Source organism: Protopterus annectens, chromosome 1.part1 (genome assembly GCF_019279795.1).
Source record: "Protopterus annectens isolate FY-2018-M chromosome 1.part1, PAN1.0, whole genome shotgun sequence".
Lineage (NCBI taxonomy): Eukaryota > Metazoa > Chordata > Ceratodontiformes > Protopteridae > Protopterus > Protopterus annectens.
The window spans coordinates 1,119,034,189-1,119,052,683 of NC_056726.1; the positions used below are offsets into that span (position 1 = coordinate 1,119,034,189).

The following is an 18,495-nucleotide window of genomic DNA, read 5'->3' on the forward strand; positions in this document are numbered from 1 at the left end:
ACTTTGAAAATAATTGTATGTTTTGCAAAGTGTTTTATAATAAGTTAGTACTATATGTGTACACTTTCCCCCAGAGTGGAACACAGAAACCTTAGAAGATGTCTTATATTGGTTATCCAATTACTACCCCAAGAAACAATTGTTCTTGGGATTTCAACATTGACTGGAACACTTGCTCTTGTGAAACCTCCTCAACCCACATAAACGACTATGGATTAACTCAAATCATAATCTCCCCAACCAGGACAGGAAAACCCAATAAAAAGGAAAGTACCCTAGACTTGATACTCATCAATACCCATCTTCAATCCTATAAATCAGGCACTTTGCCTGATGACCTAAGTGACCACTGTCTCAACTATGTCATCAAGCTCAAAGTAGACTGCTCCTACCAACCCACCGATAGAACATTGAGGAACAACAAGAATTTTATTCTCACCAAGTTTCAAAACAAACTTAAGGCATGCAACTAGACAACACTAAAATGTCTCCCACTAGATGAAGCAGTAGCATACTTTAACAGAAAATTCCTTGCTATTCTTAACTCCCATGCTACCAGCCGCTCTATTAGAACCAAAGTTAATATTGCACCATGGCTTTCTAAAGATACCAAATCCAAAATTTCACTCAGAAACAAAGAACGTGCCAGCTACCAAAAAACAAAAGCCCCATTTGATCAAGTAAGATTCAGACAGCTAAGGAATGACACCAAAAAATCCATAACTTTAGACAAAAATTACTACTACTACCATCTACTGCAAAAACACCAAAACAAACCTCAAAACGTCTGGGCACAAATAAACAAACTACTCCAGCCAGGCCAAATCACCACTCCACCCCTTCAGCATCCCAACAAAAATCCCCAGTAGACATTGCTAATAACTTCAACAGCTTCTTCACAGTAACTATCCATTCTCTAGTCAGCCAACTCTCTCCCAATGGCTCTAATTCTAATGCAACCACACCCAGTACCTAAACATACTTTACCTTCCAACCTATTCCTACTCAACTTATTCATACCCTACTTAAGAAATTAAGACCCACTACCCTGGCTGCCAACCTCCTCCCAGCAGACTATCTGCAAAAGGCTGCTGACACCATAGCATAGCCCATCTCAATCTTGATCAACAGAGCTATATCTGAAGCTACTGTACCCACTATATGGAAAATCTCCCATGTCGTACCTCTCCATAAAGGAGCCTGTTCCACTGAAGTGTCAAACTTTAGACCCATAGCTATTCTGTCACCTCTAGCAACAATTATGGAGACGGGTGTACACATACAGCTCATGCAGTACCTCATACAGACAAGCTGTTGTCCAACTTTCAGCATGGTTTTAAGCCACACCACAGTAGTACTTCTGCCCTCCTCTCTTTCTTTAATGTCATTAACCACAACCGCAATAATAACAAACTATCCTCAGCAATCTTTCTAGATCTATCCATGGCTTTTGACGTTGTTGACCACAAAATGCTTATAAATACCTTGAAGGCCTTCTCCTTAAACAAGCATGCACTACAATAGTTTCAATCCTACCTGCAGGGCAGGCAACAGGCAGTCCTAAAGCAGGACAAGCTGTCACCTCACCTACCCATCACATTAGGAGTCCCCCAGGGCTCGATACTAGGACCCCTTCTTTTCTCCATCTTTATCAACGATGTTCATTCAGTCATCCCGGATGCTACCTGCATTCAATATGCGGATCACTCCACATTGATTTGTTCTGACACCTCACCAGCTACTTTATTCACATTAACCCAAAATACCTTCAGTACACTGGAAAAATGGCTCTCCAGTCAGCAGCTAATCCTAACCCCCAACAAAACTAAGCTGCTCCTCTTCTCCTCCACACGTAAGAACCCCCCCTGCCATCCTTCAACATAACCACTAACAATGGCACTATAATCTCCCCAGAAGCCCAAACTAAACGACTGGGAGTTATAGTTGTTAACAACCTGAAGTTTGATTTGCATATCAGTCAAACTATCAAAACCATTAATAAAAAAACTTGGCATTCTTTACAGAATCAAACCTTTCTTTACCCCACTTGCTAGAACTGCAATTGCCCATTCCCATCTACTACCAACTCTTCTCTATCCCTCACCTCTATGCTCCAACTTAAACAAAACAGGTCTAAACAAACTGTCATCCTGCTATAAGCACATTGTCAGATTATCTACTGGCACAGCCTACCGGATACAACACTGTCACAACCTAAATCACCTAGGAAGGCTTGAACTGCCTAGCCTACTGCAGTTCAAACAGCTAATAGTGGCACATAAAGTCATTTACCAACCAGAAAATACACCTGCACTAAAGGATATTATCAGCCCCTGCAGCAGCACCCGGCCACTGTGATCATTCACTAGACTCCTAGTTCAAACATACAAATCTTAATACTCAGCTGGGGACTCTCTGTTTGCCAACTCTGTTGGAAAAACATGGAACAGACTCCCAGCTGACTTGATCCTATAACCCTCACTAACTCAATTCAAAAACAAACTCAAGAAATACTTAAAAACTCATTGGTTATGTCCTTACACTAACCCTGACTAGTGACCTCTCTATTACTTAGGTGCCTTACATTCAACTACTTCTAACTTTTTTCTACCACACCATTTCTGAAGGGCTAATTGTATAACAGCTGCTCAATGTGTCTTAAACCTGAATGTAATGTTATGTATATATATCTTTGAAAATATTGTTATGTTTTATAAGGTGTTTTATAATAAGTTAGTACTATATGTGCTAAATGCTGGTATTACTGTAATCTGCTTGAAACTAGCATTTACTAAATGTTCAATGTGTATTATTATCTTGGAGCTTTTCTCCCCGGGCCTCTGCTGAGAATGGACATATATACAGTCGGAACATTCCCCGTCAACAAAAGTAAAATAAAATAAATAAATAAAATAAATAATATACTTTATCCACTTTTAGGGATATAAAATACTATACTGAGCTTCTATAATGCAGTAACAACAAAATAACAAAATGGCACAACAGATCTATGACAATTGTTTCTCAGGACATCTGTATGAAACTAGAATAATTATAAACACTGGCTGACAGTAGAATATGTAACTAGCTTTGGCAGCCTTTCATATTCTTGTCAATATTTCCTACTTAAATCTGATTGCCTTTACCAACAGAAAATTTGAATTAACATTCCTTTGGCCTACACACACTGGGACTTAATACACCACTTTACCCAGATTTACACCACCTACAATTATTTTGTGATTACTTGTAATAATTTGTTTTAAATGATAGCAAACAAAAGTAAAACTTAAGCAACAAGCCAGATCAATATTCAGACAAATGAATAAATTATTGCTTCCCTTAAAGTAATGCTCATGTCTTCAAACTCTTACACTTGGATTAAAAGATATATCCCTTCTAGTTCTAATGCACTCTATAGGCATACCAGTATCTGTGCCAACGTCAGGAATCTGGTGTTTTTTGTTACCGAGAGTAATGAGGAAGAAGAAGAAGGGATTAAACCCCTGGATTAGAATATAGACAGTTGGCTGATTATGTTAACCGCAAGTTACACACCTGAAAAAGCTGTTAAACATTTCTGTGTGACTTTTTATGTGGCATCATAACTTGTTTTCAAGTTTTTAAAGACTTTTATCATTTCATAGGGTGGCTCTGGTGGTGCAATAGTTAACATTGCTAGCTCTCACCAAGATGTTACTGGTTTGGTTCTTAGCTGCAGTGCCTTTGTGCAGAATCTACTTGTTTTCTCTTTGGTTGTGTGGGTTTCCTAAAGGTTCTTCTGTTTACTCCAACATCCCAAACTGGCCCTAGGTGTGTGTGTGTGTGTGTGTGTGTGTGTGTGTGTGTGTGTGTGTGTGTGTGTGTGTGTGTGTGTGTGTGTGTGTGTGTGTGTATGTGTGCTTTCTCCAGAAGGTTGGGTGCTTGACTGCCAACTCAACACAATAAAACCTCACTGCCAATTATTCTGCAGACTGTTGTTCCACTGTAGCAACTTCTAACCGCGAAAAGCCAAAAGAAGAAAGACTGTTATCATTTGGAGGTTTAATGTCTGCAATTATTTTGGGTTTCTAATTCACTCATGGGAATGGACCCAATTTCTAACTCAAGACATGATTAAGGTTCATGAAATTAGTATTGTTTCAATCCTTGATGTTAGCCAAAATGCTCTTTGCAGCACCCACAATGTGCCCAGATTTGACTCTTTTTGAAATTCATACGATGTTACATGTATTGGCAGTTGATTTAAACAATTCTTTTTTATGAGAAATATTTCTCCTACTACTACAGGAACCACATTGCCCTCATTTCTGCCTTCAAATCCTTTTATTTTATGACTTTTGTGTCTCTCCATACATAGCACACCATAATCACTGGGTGTAGCGATTTCAGAGATCGATGATGATGGCAGGATTCTGTGGTTTATGTTATATAAAAGCTAATATAACAGTAGAACATAAAACTTGTTGTTGACCTCCATGTCATCAGTGTGGTGCACAGCAATGTTGTATTTTGACTTATTTTGAACAGCAGACAACACTCATTGTACTTTATTTGCTTATATGTGAATCACCACTTGCAGGAAATTTTATGTGTTACAATGTTCTGTGATTTGTACTGCTAATTCAGAAAACTGATATCTGTAGGCATATTGAAAAAAATGATCATCCAAACATATCTAAATCTTACCATGTGGCGACCAATGAACATGGCTAATTTACTGTAGAACAAGGAAAACTAGTGGCACTACAGTGCGGTATTCTGAACTTCATTTTTTATCATTCATTAATTAAATTAAAATAAGATTAAGGCAAACAGTTGTTTCATACCTGCACAAGTGACACCAGCATCTTCAGAGTGAATGCAATTATGCTGCAGAAGTGGATTGGCTGAACACTCTGAAAGATGAGATTCATTGCCTCTGCACTGGACGTCATCCAAAGTAATAGGACCTGAGCCCATCCCAAAATATGCATTCCCTACAGCAGAAATAGCTTGTCCACAGCCAACTTCTCTGCAGACCACCCTGGCATCATTTATATCCCATCCGTCATCACACACAGTACCCCACTGTGAGTTGTAATAAATCTCAACTCGACCAGAACAGCGATTAGTTCCATTCACAAGACGTAATGGTAAGGGAATGCTTCCTGTTGCCAAAGAAAAAATAAAAGAAAAATGTTAATCGACATAATATCATTTATCTCGATGTCATAATATCTCAAAACTACAAATTAATAAAAACAAAAATGTAAACATTGTGTCTACATTTCCCCAGGGAGGAACACAGAGACCTTAGAAGACGTCTTATATTGGTTATCCAATAACTACCCCCAAGAAACAATTGTTCTTGGGTATTTCAACATTGACTGGAACACTTACTCTTGTGAAACCCCCACAACTCACATAAACCTCTATGGATTAACTCAAATCATAAGCGCCCCCACCAGGACAGGAAAACCCAGTAACAAGGAAAGTACCCTAGAGTTGTTACTCATCAATACCTATCTTCAATCCTATAAATCAGGCACTTTGCCTGATGACCTAAGTGACCACTGTCTCACCTATGTAATCAAGCTCAAAGTAGACTGCTCCTACCAACCCACCGATAGAACATTAAGGAACAACAAGAATTTTATTCTCACCAAGTTTCAAAATGAACTTAAGGCATGCAACTGGTCAGCACTAAAAAGTCACCCCTAGATGAAGCAGTAGCATACTTTAACAGAAAATTCCTTGCTATTCTTAACTCCCATGCTCCCAGGCGCTCTATTAGAACCAAAGTTAATATTGCACCATGGCTTTATAAAGATACCAAATCCTAAATTTCACTCAGAAACAAAGCATGGGCCATCTACCAAAAAACAAAAGCCCCACATGATCAACTCAGATTCAGATAGCTAAGGAATGACACCAACAAATCCATAACTTTAGACAAAAATTACTACTACAACACCAAAATAAACCTCAAAAGTTCTGGGCACGAATAAACAAACTACTCCAGCCAGGCCAAACTGTCACTCCACCCCTCCTCAGCTTCCCAACAAAAATCTCCAGTTGACATTACTAATAACTTCAACAGCTTCTTCACAGAGACTATCCAGTCTCAAGCCAGCCAACTATCTCCCAATGGCTATAATTCTAATTCAGCCACACCCAGTACCCAAACATACTTTACCTTCCAACCTGTTCCTACTCAACTTATTCATACCCTACGTAAGAAACTAAGACCCACCACCCTGGCAGCCGACCTCCTCCAAGCAGACTATCTGCAAAAGGCTGCTGACCTTAGCATACCCCAGCACAATCTTGATCAACATAGCTATATTTGAAGCTACTGTACCCATTATATGGAAAATCTCTCATGTCGTGCCTCTCCATAAAAGAGGCAGTTCCACTGAAGTGTCAAACTTTAGACCCATACCTATTCTGTCACCCTTAGCTAAAATTATGCATAAGTGTGTACACATACAGCTCATGCAGTACCTCGCACAGAACAAGCAGTTGTGCAACTTTCTGCATGGCTTTAAGCCACACCACAGTAGTACTTTGCCCTCCTCTATTCCTTTAATGTCATTAGCCACAACCGCAATAATAGCAAACTATCCTCAGCACTCTTTCTAGATCTATCCAAGGCTTTTGACATGGTTGACAACAAAATGCTTATAAATACCTTGAAGGCCTTCTCCTTAAACAAGCATGCACTCCAATGGTTTCAATCCTACCTGCAGGGCAGGCAACAGGCAGTCCTATGGCAGGACAAGCTATCATCTCGCCTACCCATCACATTAGGAGTCCCCCAGGGCTCGATACTAGGAACCCTTCTTTTCTCCATCTTTATCAACGACCTTCATTCAGTCATCCCCGATGCTACCTGCATTCAATATGCGGATCATTCCACCTTGATTTGTTCTTCCACCTCACCAGCTACTTTATTCACATTAACCCAAAATACTTTCAGTACAGTGGAAAAATGGCTCTCTGATCAACATCTGATCCTAAACCAAGCAAAATTAAGCTGCTCCTCCTCACCCCCACACGTAGGACCCCCCCTGCCATCCTTCAACATAACTGTTAACAATGGCACTATCATCGCCTCAGAAGCCCAAACTAAACTAATGGGTGTCATAGCTGTCAGCAACCTGAGGTTTGATGTGCATGTCAGTCAAACTATCAATACCATTAATAAAAAAAACTTGGCTTTCTTTTCAGAATCAAACCTTTTCTTGCCATACTTGCTAGAACTGCAATTATCCGTTCCCATCTACTATCAACTCTTCTCTATGCCTCACCTCTATAATCCAACTTAAACAAAACAGATCTTAACAAACTGTCATCCTGCTATATCCACATTGTCAGATTTGCTGCTGGCACAGTCTAGCGGACACACCACTGTTACAACCTAAATTGCCTAGGATGGCTTGAACTGCCTAGCCTACTGCAGTTCAACCAGCTAATAGTGGCACATAAAGTTCTTTACCAACCTAGAAAATACACCTGCACTAAAAGATATTATCAGCCCCTACACCAGCTCCTGGCCACTGTGATCATCCACTAGACTCCTGTTCAAACATACAAATCCAACTACTCAGCTAGGGACTCTCTGTTTGCCAACTCTGTTGGAAAAACATGGAACAGATTCCTAGCTGACTTGACCCTAGAACCCTCACTAACTCGATTCAAAAACAAACTCAAGAAATACTTAAAAACTCATTGGTTATGTCCTTACACTAACCCCGACTAGTGACCTCTCTATTACTTACTATTTCTCTATCACACCATTTCAGGAAGGGTTAATTGTATAACTGCTGCTCAATGTGTCTTAAACCTGAATGTAATGTTATGTATATATAACTTTGAAAATAATGTTATGTTTTTGTAAAGTGTTTTATAATAAGTTAGTACTATATGTGCTAAATGCTGGTATTGCTTATGACTGTAATCTGCTTGAAACTAGCATTTACTAAATGTTCAATGTGTATTATTATCTTGGAGCTTTTCTATACAGGCCTCCCCTGAAAATGGACATATATCTAGTTGGACTATCCCAGTCAACAAATGTAAAATAAAATAAATAAAAGAAATAATATTATTTTTCCACTTTTAGGGATCTAAAATAGTATACTGTACTTCTATAATGCAGTAGCAATAAAATAAGAAAATGGCACAAAAGAACTATGAGAATTGTTTCTCAGGGCATCTGTATAAACTAGAATAATTATAAACACTGTCTTACAGTAGAATATGTAACTAGCTTTGGCAGCCTTTCATGTTCGTGTCAATATTTCCTGCTTAAATCTGATTGCCTTTACCAACAGAAAATTTGAATTAACATTCCTTTGGCCTACACACACTGGGACTTAGCACACCACTTTACCCAGATTTACACCACCTACAATTATTTTGTGATTACTTGTAATAATTTGTTTCAAGTGATAGCAAACAAAAGTAAAACTTAAGCAACAAGCCATATCAAAATTCAGACAAATGAATAAATTATTGCTTCCCTTAAAGTAATGCTCATGTCTTCAAACTCTTACACTTGGATTAAAAGATATATCCCTTCTAGTTCTAATGCACTCTATAGGCATACCAGTATCTGTGCCAACGTCAGGAATCTGGTGTTTTTTTGTTACCGAGAGTAATGAGGAAGAAGAAGAAGGGAATAAACCCCTGGATTAGAATATAGACAGTTGGCTGATTATGTTAGGCACCTGAAAAAGCTGTTAAACATTTCTGTGTGACTTTTTATGTGGCATCATAACTTGTTTTAAAGTTTTTAAAGACTGTTATCATTTCATGGGGTGGCTCTGGTGTTGCAACGGTTAACGTTGCTGCCTCACACCAAGATGTTACTGGTTCAAATCTTGGCTGGGGTGCTCTTGTGCAGAATCTGCTTGTCTTCTCTTTGGTTGCCGGGGTTTCCTAAAGGTGCTCCTGTTTGCTCCCAAAGATATGCTGTAGGTGGAGTGGACAGTCTGAATTGGCCCTAGGTGTGTGTGTTTGTGTGTGTGTGTGTGTGTGTGTGTGTGTGTGTGTGTGTGTGTGTGTGTGTGTGTGTGTGTGTGTGTGTGTGTGTGCTTTCTCCAGAAGATTGTGTGCTTGACTGCCAACTCAACACAATGAAACTTCACTGCCAATTGTTCTACAGACTGTTGCTCCACTGTAGCAACCTCTAACTGTGAAATGCCAAAAGAAGAGTGTTACCATTTGGAAGTTTAATGTCTGCAATTATTTTGGGTTTCTAATTCACTCATAGGAATGGACCCAATTTCGAAGTCAAGACATGATTAAGGTTCATGAAATTAGTATTGTTTCAATCCTTGATGTTTGCCAAAAGTGCTCTTTGCAGCACCGACAATGTGCCCAGATTTGACTCTTTCTGAAATTTATACGATGTTACATGTATTGGCAGTTGATTTAAACAATTCTTTTTTTATGAGAAATATTTCTCCTACTACTACAGGAACCACATTGCCCTCATTTCTTTCTTCAAATCCTTTTATTTTATGACTTTTGTGTCTCTCCATACATAGCACACCGTAATCACTGGGTGTAGCGATTTCAGAGATCGATGATGATAGCAGGATTCTGTGGTTTATGTTGTATAAAAGCTAATATAACAGTAGAACATAAAACTTGTTGTTGACCTCCATGTCATCAGTGTGGTGCACAGCATTGTTGTATTTTGACTTATTTTGAACGGCAGACAGCACTCATACTACTATATTTCCTTATATGTGACTCAACACTTGGGGAAAGTTTCATTATGTGTTACAGTGTTCTGTGATTTGTACTGTTAATTCAGGAAACTGGTATCTGTTGGCATACTAAAAAATGATCATCCAAACATATCTAAATCTTACCATGTGACTACCAATGAGCATGGCTAATTTACTGGAGAACAAGGAAAACTAGTGGTTCTACAGTGCGGTATTTTGAACTTCATATATTATCATTCACTGATTAAATTAAAATAACATTAAGACAAACAGTTGTTTCATACCTGCACAAGTGACACCAGCATCTTCAGAGTGTTGGCAGTTGTGCTGCAGAAGTGGACTGGCTGAACACTCTGAAAGATGAGATTCATTGCCTCTGCACTGGACATCATCCAAAGTAATAGGACCTGAGCCCATCCCAAAATATGCATTCCCTACAGCAGAAATAGCTTGTCCACAGCCAACTTCTCTGCAGACCACCCTGGCATTATTTATATCCCATAAGTCATCACACACAGTACCCCACTGTAAATTGTAATAAATCTCAACTCGACCAGAACAGCGATTAGTTCCATTCACAAGACGTAATGGTAAGGGACTGCTTCCTGTTGGCAGAGAAAAAATAAAACAAAAATGTTAATGGACATGGTATCATTTGTCATGATGCTGTAATGTCATTGTTCCACTTTTGGGGATATAAAATAGTATACTGAACTTCTACAATGCAGTAAAAACAAAATAACCAAATGGCGCAACAAAACTATGAGAAATTTTCTAAGGGCATCTGCATGAATCTAAAATAATTAAAAACACGTTTTGACAGTGGAATATGTAACTAGCTTTGCTTGGTAGCCTTTCATTTTCTTGTCACATATTTCCTTCTGGAATCTGCTTGCCTTTATGAAGAGAAAATTCAAGCTGTCATTGCTTTGGCCTACATTCACTGGCACTTAACAGACCACTTTACCCAGGTCTATATCACCTACTATTATTTTGTGATTACTTGCAATAATTTGTTTTTTATGATAGCAAACAAAATTAAAATTTAAGCAACAAGCCAAATTAAACTTCAGACAGATGTATAAATTACTGCCTCCCTTAACGTTATTCTAATTTCTTCAAACTCTTACAATTGAGTTATAAAACATATCCTTTCTAGTACTAATGCACTTTATAGGCATACTACCTGTGCTAACTTCAGAAATCTGGTGTTTTTGCTTACCAAGTGTAATGGAAGAAGAAGAAGGGATTAAAGCCCTCAATTAGAATATAGACAATTGGCTGATTAGGTTGACTGCAACTTAGACAACTTAAGAGGGTATTAAACATTTCTGTGTAACTTTTTATGTGGCATCATAACTTGTTTTAAAGTTTTTAAAGACTGTTATCATTTGATAGGGTGGCCTTGATGGTACAAAGGTTAGTGCTGCTGCCTCACAACAAGAGGTTACTGGTTTGATTCTTGGCTGGGGTGCCTTCTGTGCACAATCTGCTTGTCTTCTCTTTGGTTACGTGGGTTTCCTAAAGGTGCTCTGGTTTACTCCCACATCCCAAAGACATGTTGTATGTGGAGTGGACAGTCGACATTAGCCCTAGGTGTGTGTGTTTGTGTGTTTGCTTTCTATGGAAGGTTGGTTGCTGGGCTGCCAACTCAACACCATAAAACTTCACGGCTAAATGTTCTCCAGAATGTTGTTCCATTGTAGTGACCTCTTACCGGGAAAAGACGAAAGAAAAAGAAAAAAGATTGTTATCATTGGAAGGTCTGATGTCTGCAATGATTTTGGGTTTCTAACTCACTGATGGGAACGGAGCCAATTTCAAAGTCAAGATATGATTAAGGATCATGAAATTAGTATTAGTATACAGCCAAAAGTGCTCTTTGCACCACCCACAATGTGCGCGGATTTGACTCTTTCTGAAACTTATTCGCTATTACATGTATAGGCGGTTCATTTAAATAGTGCTGTAAATTCTTTTTAATGAGACCTGTTTATCATACTGCTACTACTACTGGAACCACATTGCCCTAATTTCTTCCTTCAAATCCTTTTATTTTCTGACGTTAGTGTCTCTCCGTACATAACACACCGTAATCACTGGGTATAGCAATTTCAGAGATCGATGATGATGGCAGGATTCTGTAGCTGATGTTGTGTAAAAACTAATGTAACAATACAACATAACAAAACTTGTTATGCACCTCCATCTCATTAGTGTGGTGTACAACAATGTTGTCTTTTTCCTAATTTTTAAACAGAAGAAAACACTCATACTACTGTATTTGCTTATATGTGAATCACCACTTCGGGAAAGTTTCATAATGTGTGACAATGTCCTGTGACTTGTACTGTTAATTCATAAAACTGGTCTGTTGGCATACTAAAAAAATGATAATCCAAAAATATCTAAATACTACCATTTGACTACCAATGAACATGGCTAATTTACTGGAGAACAAGGAAAACAAGTGGTTCTACAGTGCAGTATTTTGAACTTCATTTATTGTCATTTACTGATTAAACTAAAATAACATTAAGACAGACAGATGTTTCATACCTGCACAAGTGACACCAGCATCTTCAGAGTGTTGGCAGTTGTGCTGCAGAAGTGGACTGGCTGAACACTCATAAAGATGAGATTCATTCCCGTCTGCACTGGACATCATCCAAAGTAATAGGACCTGAGCCCATCCCAAAATATGCATTCCCTACAGCAGAAGCAGCCTGCCCACAACCAACTTCTCTGCAGACCACTCTGGCATCATTTATATCCCATCCGTCATCACACACAGTACCCCACTGTGAGTTGTAATAAATCTCAACTCGACCAGAACAGCGATTGGTTCCATTCACAAGACGTAATGGTAAGGGAATGTTACCTGTTGCCAAAGAAAAAATAAAAGAAAAATGTTAATGGACATGATACCATTTATCATGATGTCATAATATCTCAAAACTACAAATTAATAAAAACAAAAATGTAAACATTGTCTGTGTCTACATTCCCCCAGGGAGGATCAGAGAAAACTTAGCAGACTTCTTATATTGGTTATCCAATAACTATCCCAAGAAACAATTGTTCTTGAGGATTTTAACACTGACTGCAACACTTGCTCTTGTGAAATCCCAGCAACCCACATAAAGCTCTATGGATTTACTCAAATCATAACCTCCCTCACCAGGACAGGAAAACCCAATAACAAATAAAGTACCCTAGTCTGGATACTCATCAATACCCATCGCCAATCCTATAAATCCCCACTAAGCTTTCCTTACCCCCACTCCACTTTACTCTCATACTTATTCTTATTTCTTACAAGATCGAGAACTAGCAGACTTTAATTGACTCCAAGCATGTAAATATTGTTTCTTGCCTGATGACCTAAGTGACCACTGTCTCACCTATGTAATCAAATGCAAAGTAGACTGCTCCTACCAACCCACCTACAGAACATTAAGAAACAACAAGAATTTTATTCTCACCAAGTTTCAAAATGAATTTAAGGCATACAACTGGTCAGAACTAAAACGTCTCCCCCTAGATGAAGCAGTAGCATGCTTTAACACCAAATTCCTTGCTATTCTTAACTCCCATGCTCCCAGCAGCTCTAGTAGAACCAAGGTTAATATTGCACCATGGCTTTGTAAAGATACCAAATCCAAAATTTCACTCAGAAACAAAGCATGGGCCATCTACCGAAAAACAAAAGCCCCACTTGATCAACTAAGATTCAGACAGCTAAGGAATGAGTATGCAGAAAAACAAAACAGGCTCACCACAGCTGCAAGTAAGACTCCAATTCTCACATAGAATGTTTAATGAATCAGAATAAAATAAAATACAGGATCCAAAGTGAGCACTTTCACGTAACAAAAACGTTTCATCAGACTTCTATAGATCACCTGATACTCACTTCCTTATATATCTGCTCTAATTAATTAAGTAATTACAATTAATTTAAAACAATCAAGTAATCAACTCTATATATACAGATATATAATAAAAATATATATAACTTATTATATCATTCTTCATAGACATACTTATTAAAATACTAATAAAAATAGAATAAAAGCTTTATATATATATATATATATATATATATATATATATATATATATATATATATAAATATTTTTTAAAAATTCTTAAGGAATATATCACTCATTTATAAAAAACATGCATATAGGAAAAGACATATGCACTATTGTGTATATGCAGATATATACAAGAATATATATATGTGTATTCTCTATGCCAAAAACATTATGTAAAGACCATATATATACATATTCTTAATGTGCATATGGTCTTGCTAGGAAAAAGGGTTTCAGGGATACCTTATCATTGAGGCCATGGGCTTTATATGCCTGTAGACTCATTATCTATCTACATTCTCGTTCTTCTGTGTAGTTCTTTATATCACCTAGTCTGTTTGTTTTCCTAATCAATTCTATGGCCCTAAACTTAAATGTATGTGTCATGCCATGGTCAATGAGATGTTTAGCCAAAGCATTCTTCCATCCTCTTTATTGATGGCATATAAATTTTCCCAGACACGTTCTCTTAAAGCCCTATTCATTTTTCCCACATAAAATGATTTACACATCTGACATTGGGCTAAATATACTAAATCTCTAGATTTACAATCAGCATAAAATCTAAATGTATACTCATACCCAGTATCCGGATGAATAAACTTGTTGTCATTTGTCATATATACACACTGATTACAACATCTATATGCAAAAGTCCCCATCCTCTGGTAATGTATAGTTTCATGTTTATTCTCCTCATAGCATAACAATTGTTTTAATTATTTCATATTCCTCTAGGTGATTTCTGGTTTATATCCAACCAATTCACTGACTTTTTCATCTATAGTTAATAATCTCCAATTATTATTAATAATTTCTTTAATTTTCATATTTCTATTAGTAAAAGGAATGATCAACCTATTCTTACTCTCACCATGACCTAATCTCTTCTCATCCATTAACCTTTTATTTTTATAAAAGAAAGGGGTACCTTTCCCCATTCTTTGTGTATTATTATCTAAAAATATTTCATCTATCTCCTTCTTTACATAGCCTCTGTCCATAAAATTACCTGCCAATATATTTTGTTGCTCCTGATATCTATCGTCATGGGTTGTCAGCCTGGATGCTCTTAATGCTTGGCCTTTTAATATATTCGGATAGATATGTCTTGGATGCATACTGCTACGATGTAATAAATTATTCCTCCAGCATGGTTTTCTATACATATCAGTTTCTATTCCATCGACTCCATTGGTTAGTCTCACATCCAAAAACTCTATCTTTTGTTTTGAGCTTGTACATTCAAATTTCAAAAAACGTATTGTACCATTCACATATATGACAAAATCATTCAATTCTTGTTCAGTATCATCCCAGGCCAAAAAAACATAGTCAACAAAACGTCCATAGTATTTTATATGTTCATTAAATGGTGTATCTCCCAATACATATGTGCCTTCCCAATATGCTAACACTAAGTTAGCATATGAGTTGTCACATGGGGTCCCCATTGCTACTCCCTTTTTTATAAGTAATATGTATTATCATACATTAGAACATTATTACTTAATACTATGTCTAAAAGTAGCATAAATCTCATAATTTGGTCCCTTGGAATACCCTTTTCAATAAGTAGTAACCTAACATACTCCATACCTATAGTATTGGGTATAGATGTAAACAGAGATACCAAGTCCAATGTAACTAATATGTCATTACTTATATTTGATTTAGAAAAAACATAATCCGCATAACCATCTAAAAAATGTTTAGTATCTCTCACTATCGATTTAATCCCTTCCACAACAAGTTTAAATTGTTTTTCTAAATAAATGGACAATGGTTCGGTGAGCCATCCACCCCCTGAGACAATGGGTCTCATGGGGGTCTGATGCATCCTTATGCACCTTCGGTAATCCCCTAAAAGTTGGAATTAGGGGTTTTTCTACCAAAAAATATTTATATAAGTCAGCATCTATCACATTACTTAATAGTAAATCATATAATTGACTCTGAACGTCTCTAATGATCTTATTTAAAGACATTCCATTCAAAGCCTGATATGTTTCACCATCAAACAACAATAAGCTAAGGAATGACACCAAAAAATCCATAACTTTAGACAAAAATTACTACTACTATTATCTACTGCAAAAGCACCAAAACAAACCTCAAATGTTCTGGGCATGAATAAGCAAACTACTCCAGCCAGGCCAAACTGCCACTCCACCCCCCTCAGTTTCCCAACAAACATCCCCACTAGACATTGCTAATAACTTCAACAACTTATTCACAGAGACTATCCAGTCTTTAGCCAGCCAACTCTCTCCCAATAGCTCTAATTCTAATGCAGCCACACCCTGTACTCAAATATACTTTACCTTCCAACCTGTTCCTACTCAACTTATTCCTACCCTACTTAAGAAACTAAGACCCACTAACCTGGCTGCTGACCTCCTCCCAGCAGACTATCTGCAAAAGGATGCTGACATCATAGCATACCCCATCTCAATCTTGATCAACAGAGCTATATCTGAAGCTACTATAGCCGCTATAGGGAAAATCTCCCATATCATACCTCTACATAAAGGAGGCAGTTCCACTGAAGTGTCATACCCATAGCTATTCTGTCACCTCTAGCAAAAATTATGTAGAACTGTGTACACATAGAGCTCGTGCAGTACCTCTCACAGAACAAGCTGTTATCCAACTTTCAGCATGGCTTTAAGCCACATCACAGTAGTACTTCTGCCCTCCTCTCATTCTTTAACATCATTAACCACAACCACAATAATAACAAACTATCCTCAGCACTCTTTCTAGACCTATCCAAGGCTTTTGTCAGGGTTGATCACAAAATGCTTATAAATACCTTGAAAGCCTACTCTTTAAATAACCATGCACTCCAATGGTTCAGTCTTATCTGCAGGGCAGGCAACAGGCAGTCCTATGGCAGGGCAAGCTATCATCTTGCCTACCCATCACATTAGGATTCCCCCAGGGCTTAATACTAAGACCCCTTCTTTTCTCCATCTTTATCAACAACCTTCATTCAGTCATCCCAGATGCTACCTGCATTCAATAGGCGGATCACTCCACCTTGATTTGTTCTGACACCTCACCAACTACTTTATTCACATTAACCCAAAATACCTTCAGTACAGTGAAAAATGGCTCTCCAATCAACACCTAATCCTAACCCCCAACAAAACTAATCTGCTTCTCTTCTCCCCCACACACAGGACCCCCTGCCATCCTTCAACATAACCGGTAACAATGGCACTATCATCTCCCCAGAAGCCGAAACTAAACTACTGGGTGTCATAGCTGATAACAACCAGAAGTTTGATGTGCATATGAGTCAAACTATCAAAACCATTAATAAAAAAAACTTGGCTTTCTTTACAGAATCAAACCTTTCCTTACCCCACTTGCTAGAACTGCAATTGCCCGTTCCCGTCTACTATCAACTCTTCTCTACTCCTCACCTCTATTATCCAAGTTAAACAAAACAGATCTTAAATAACTGCCATTCTGCTATAACCACATTGTCAGATTTCCTACTGGCACAGCCTACCGGACACACCACTGTCACAATCTAAATTGCCTAGGATGGCTTGAACTGCCTAGCCTACTGCAGTTCAACCAGCTAATTGTGGCACATAAAGTCCTTTACCAACCAGAAAACTCACCTGCACTAAAAGATATTATCAGCCCCTACACCAGCACTTGGCCACTGTGATCATCCACTAGACTCCTAGTTCAAACATAAAAATCCAACTACTCAGCTAGGGACTCTCTGTTTGCCACCTCTGTTGGAAAAACATGGAACAGACTCCCAGCTGACTTGACCACAGAACCCTCACTAACTCGATTCAAAAACAAACTCAAGAAATATTTCAAAACACATTGATTATGTCCTTGCACTAACCCTGACTAGTGACCTCTCTATTACTTAAGTGCCTTACCTTCAACTACTTCTAATTTTTTTCTACCGCACCATTTCTGGAAGGGTTAATTGTATAACTGCTGCTCAATGTGTCTTAAACCTGAATGTAATGTTATGTTTTGTAAAGTGTTTAATAAAGAGTTAGTACTATATGTGCTAAATGCTGCTATTGCTAATGACAGTAATCTGCTTGAGACTAGCATTTAAAAAAGGTTCAATGTGTATTATTATCTTGGAGCTTTTCTATACAGGCTTCCCCTGAAAATGGACATCCAGTCGGACAATCCCCGTCAACAAATGTAAAATAAAATAAATAAATAAAATAAATAGTATTGTTTTTCTACTTTTAGGGATATAAAATAGTATACTGAACTTCTATAATGCAGTAACAACAAAATAAAATAGCACAGCAGAACTATGAGAATTGTTTCTCAGGGCATCTGTATGAAACTAGAATAATTATAAACACTGTTTGAGAGTAGCATATGTAAATAGCTTTTGTAGCCTTTCATGTTCTTGTCAATATTTCCTACTTAAATCTGATTGCCTTTACTAACAAAGTGTATAAATTAGCATTCCTTTAGCATACACACACTGGGACTTAACACACCACTTTACCCAAGTCTACAGCAACAGCAATTATTTTGTGATTACTTGTAATAATTTGATTCAAATGATAGCAAACAAAAATAAAACTTAAGCAACGAGCCAAATCAATATTCAGACAAATTAATAAATTATTGCTTCCCTTATTTCATGTTTTCAAACCCTTACACTTGGA

General features: G+C 37.6%; 1 protein-coding gene across 1 annotated transcript in view; it reads right to left on the reverse strand.

The window, feature by feature from the left end:
- Positions 1-18,495, reverse strand: part of LOC122815615 (deleted in malignant brain tumors 1 protein-like) — a 949,251-nt gene that overhangs the window by 97,124 nt on the left and 833,632 nt on the right. The window contains 4 exon segments of the mRNA XM_044088272.1: positions 4,830-5,146; positions 9,994-10,327; positions 12,282-12,372; positions 12,374-12,603. Coding sequence (XP_043944207.1) covers positions 4,830-5,146; positions 9,994-10,327; positions 12,282-12,372; positions 12,374-12,603 — 972 coding nt within the window.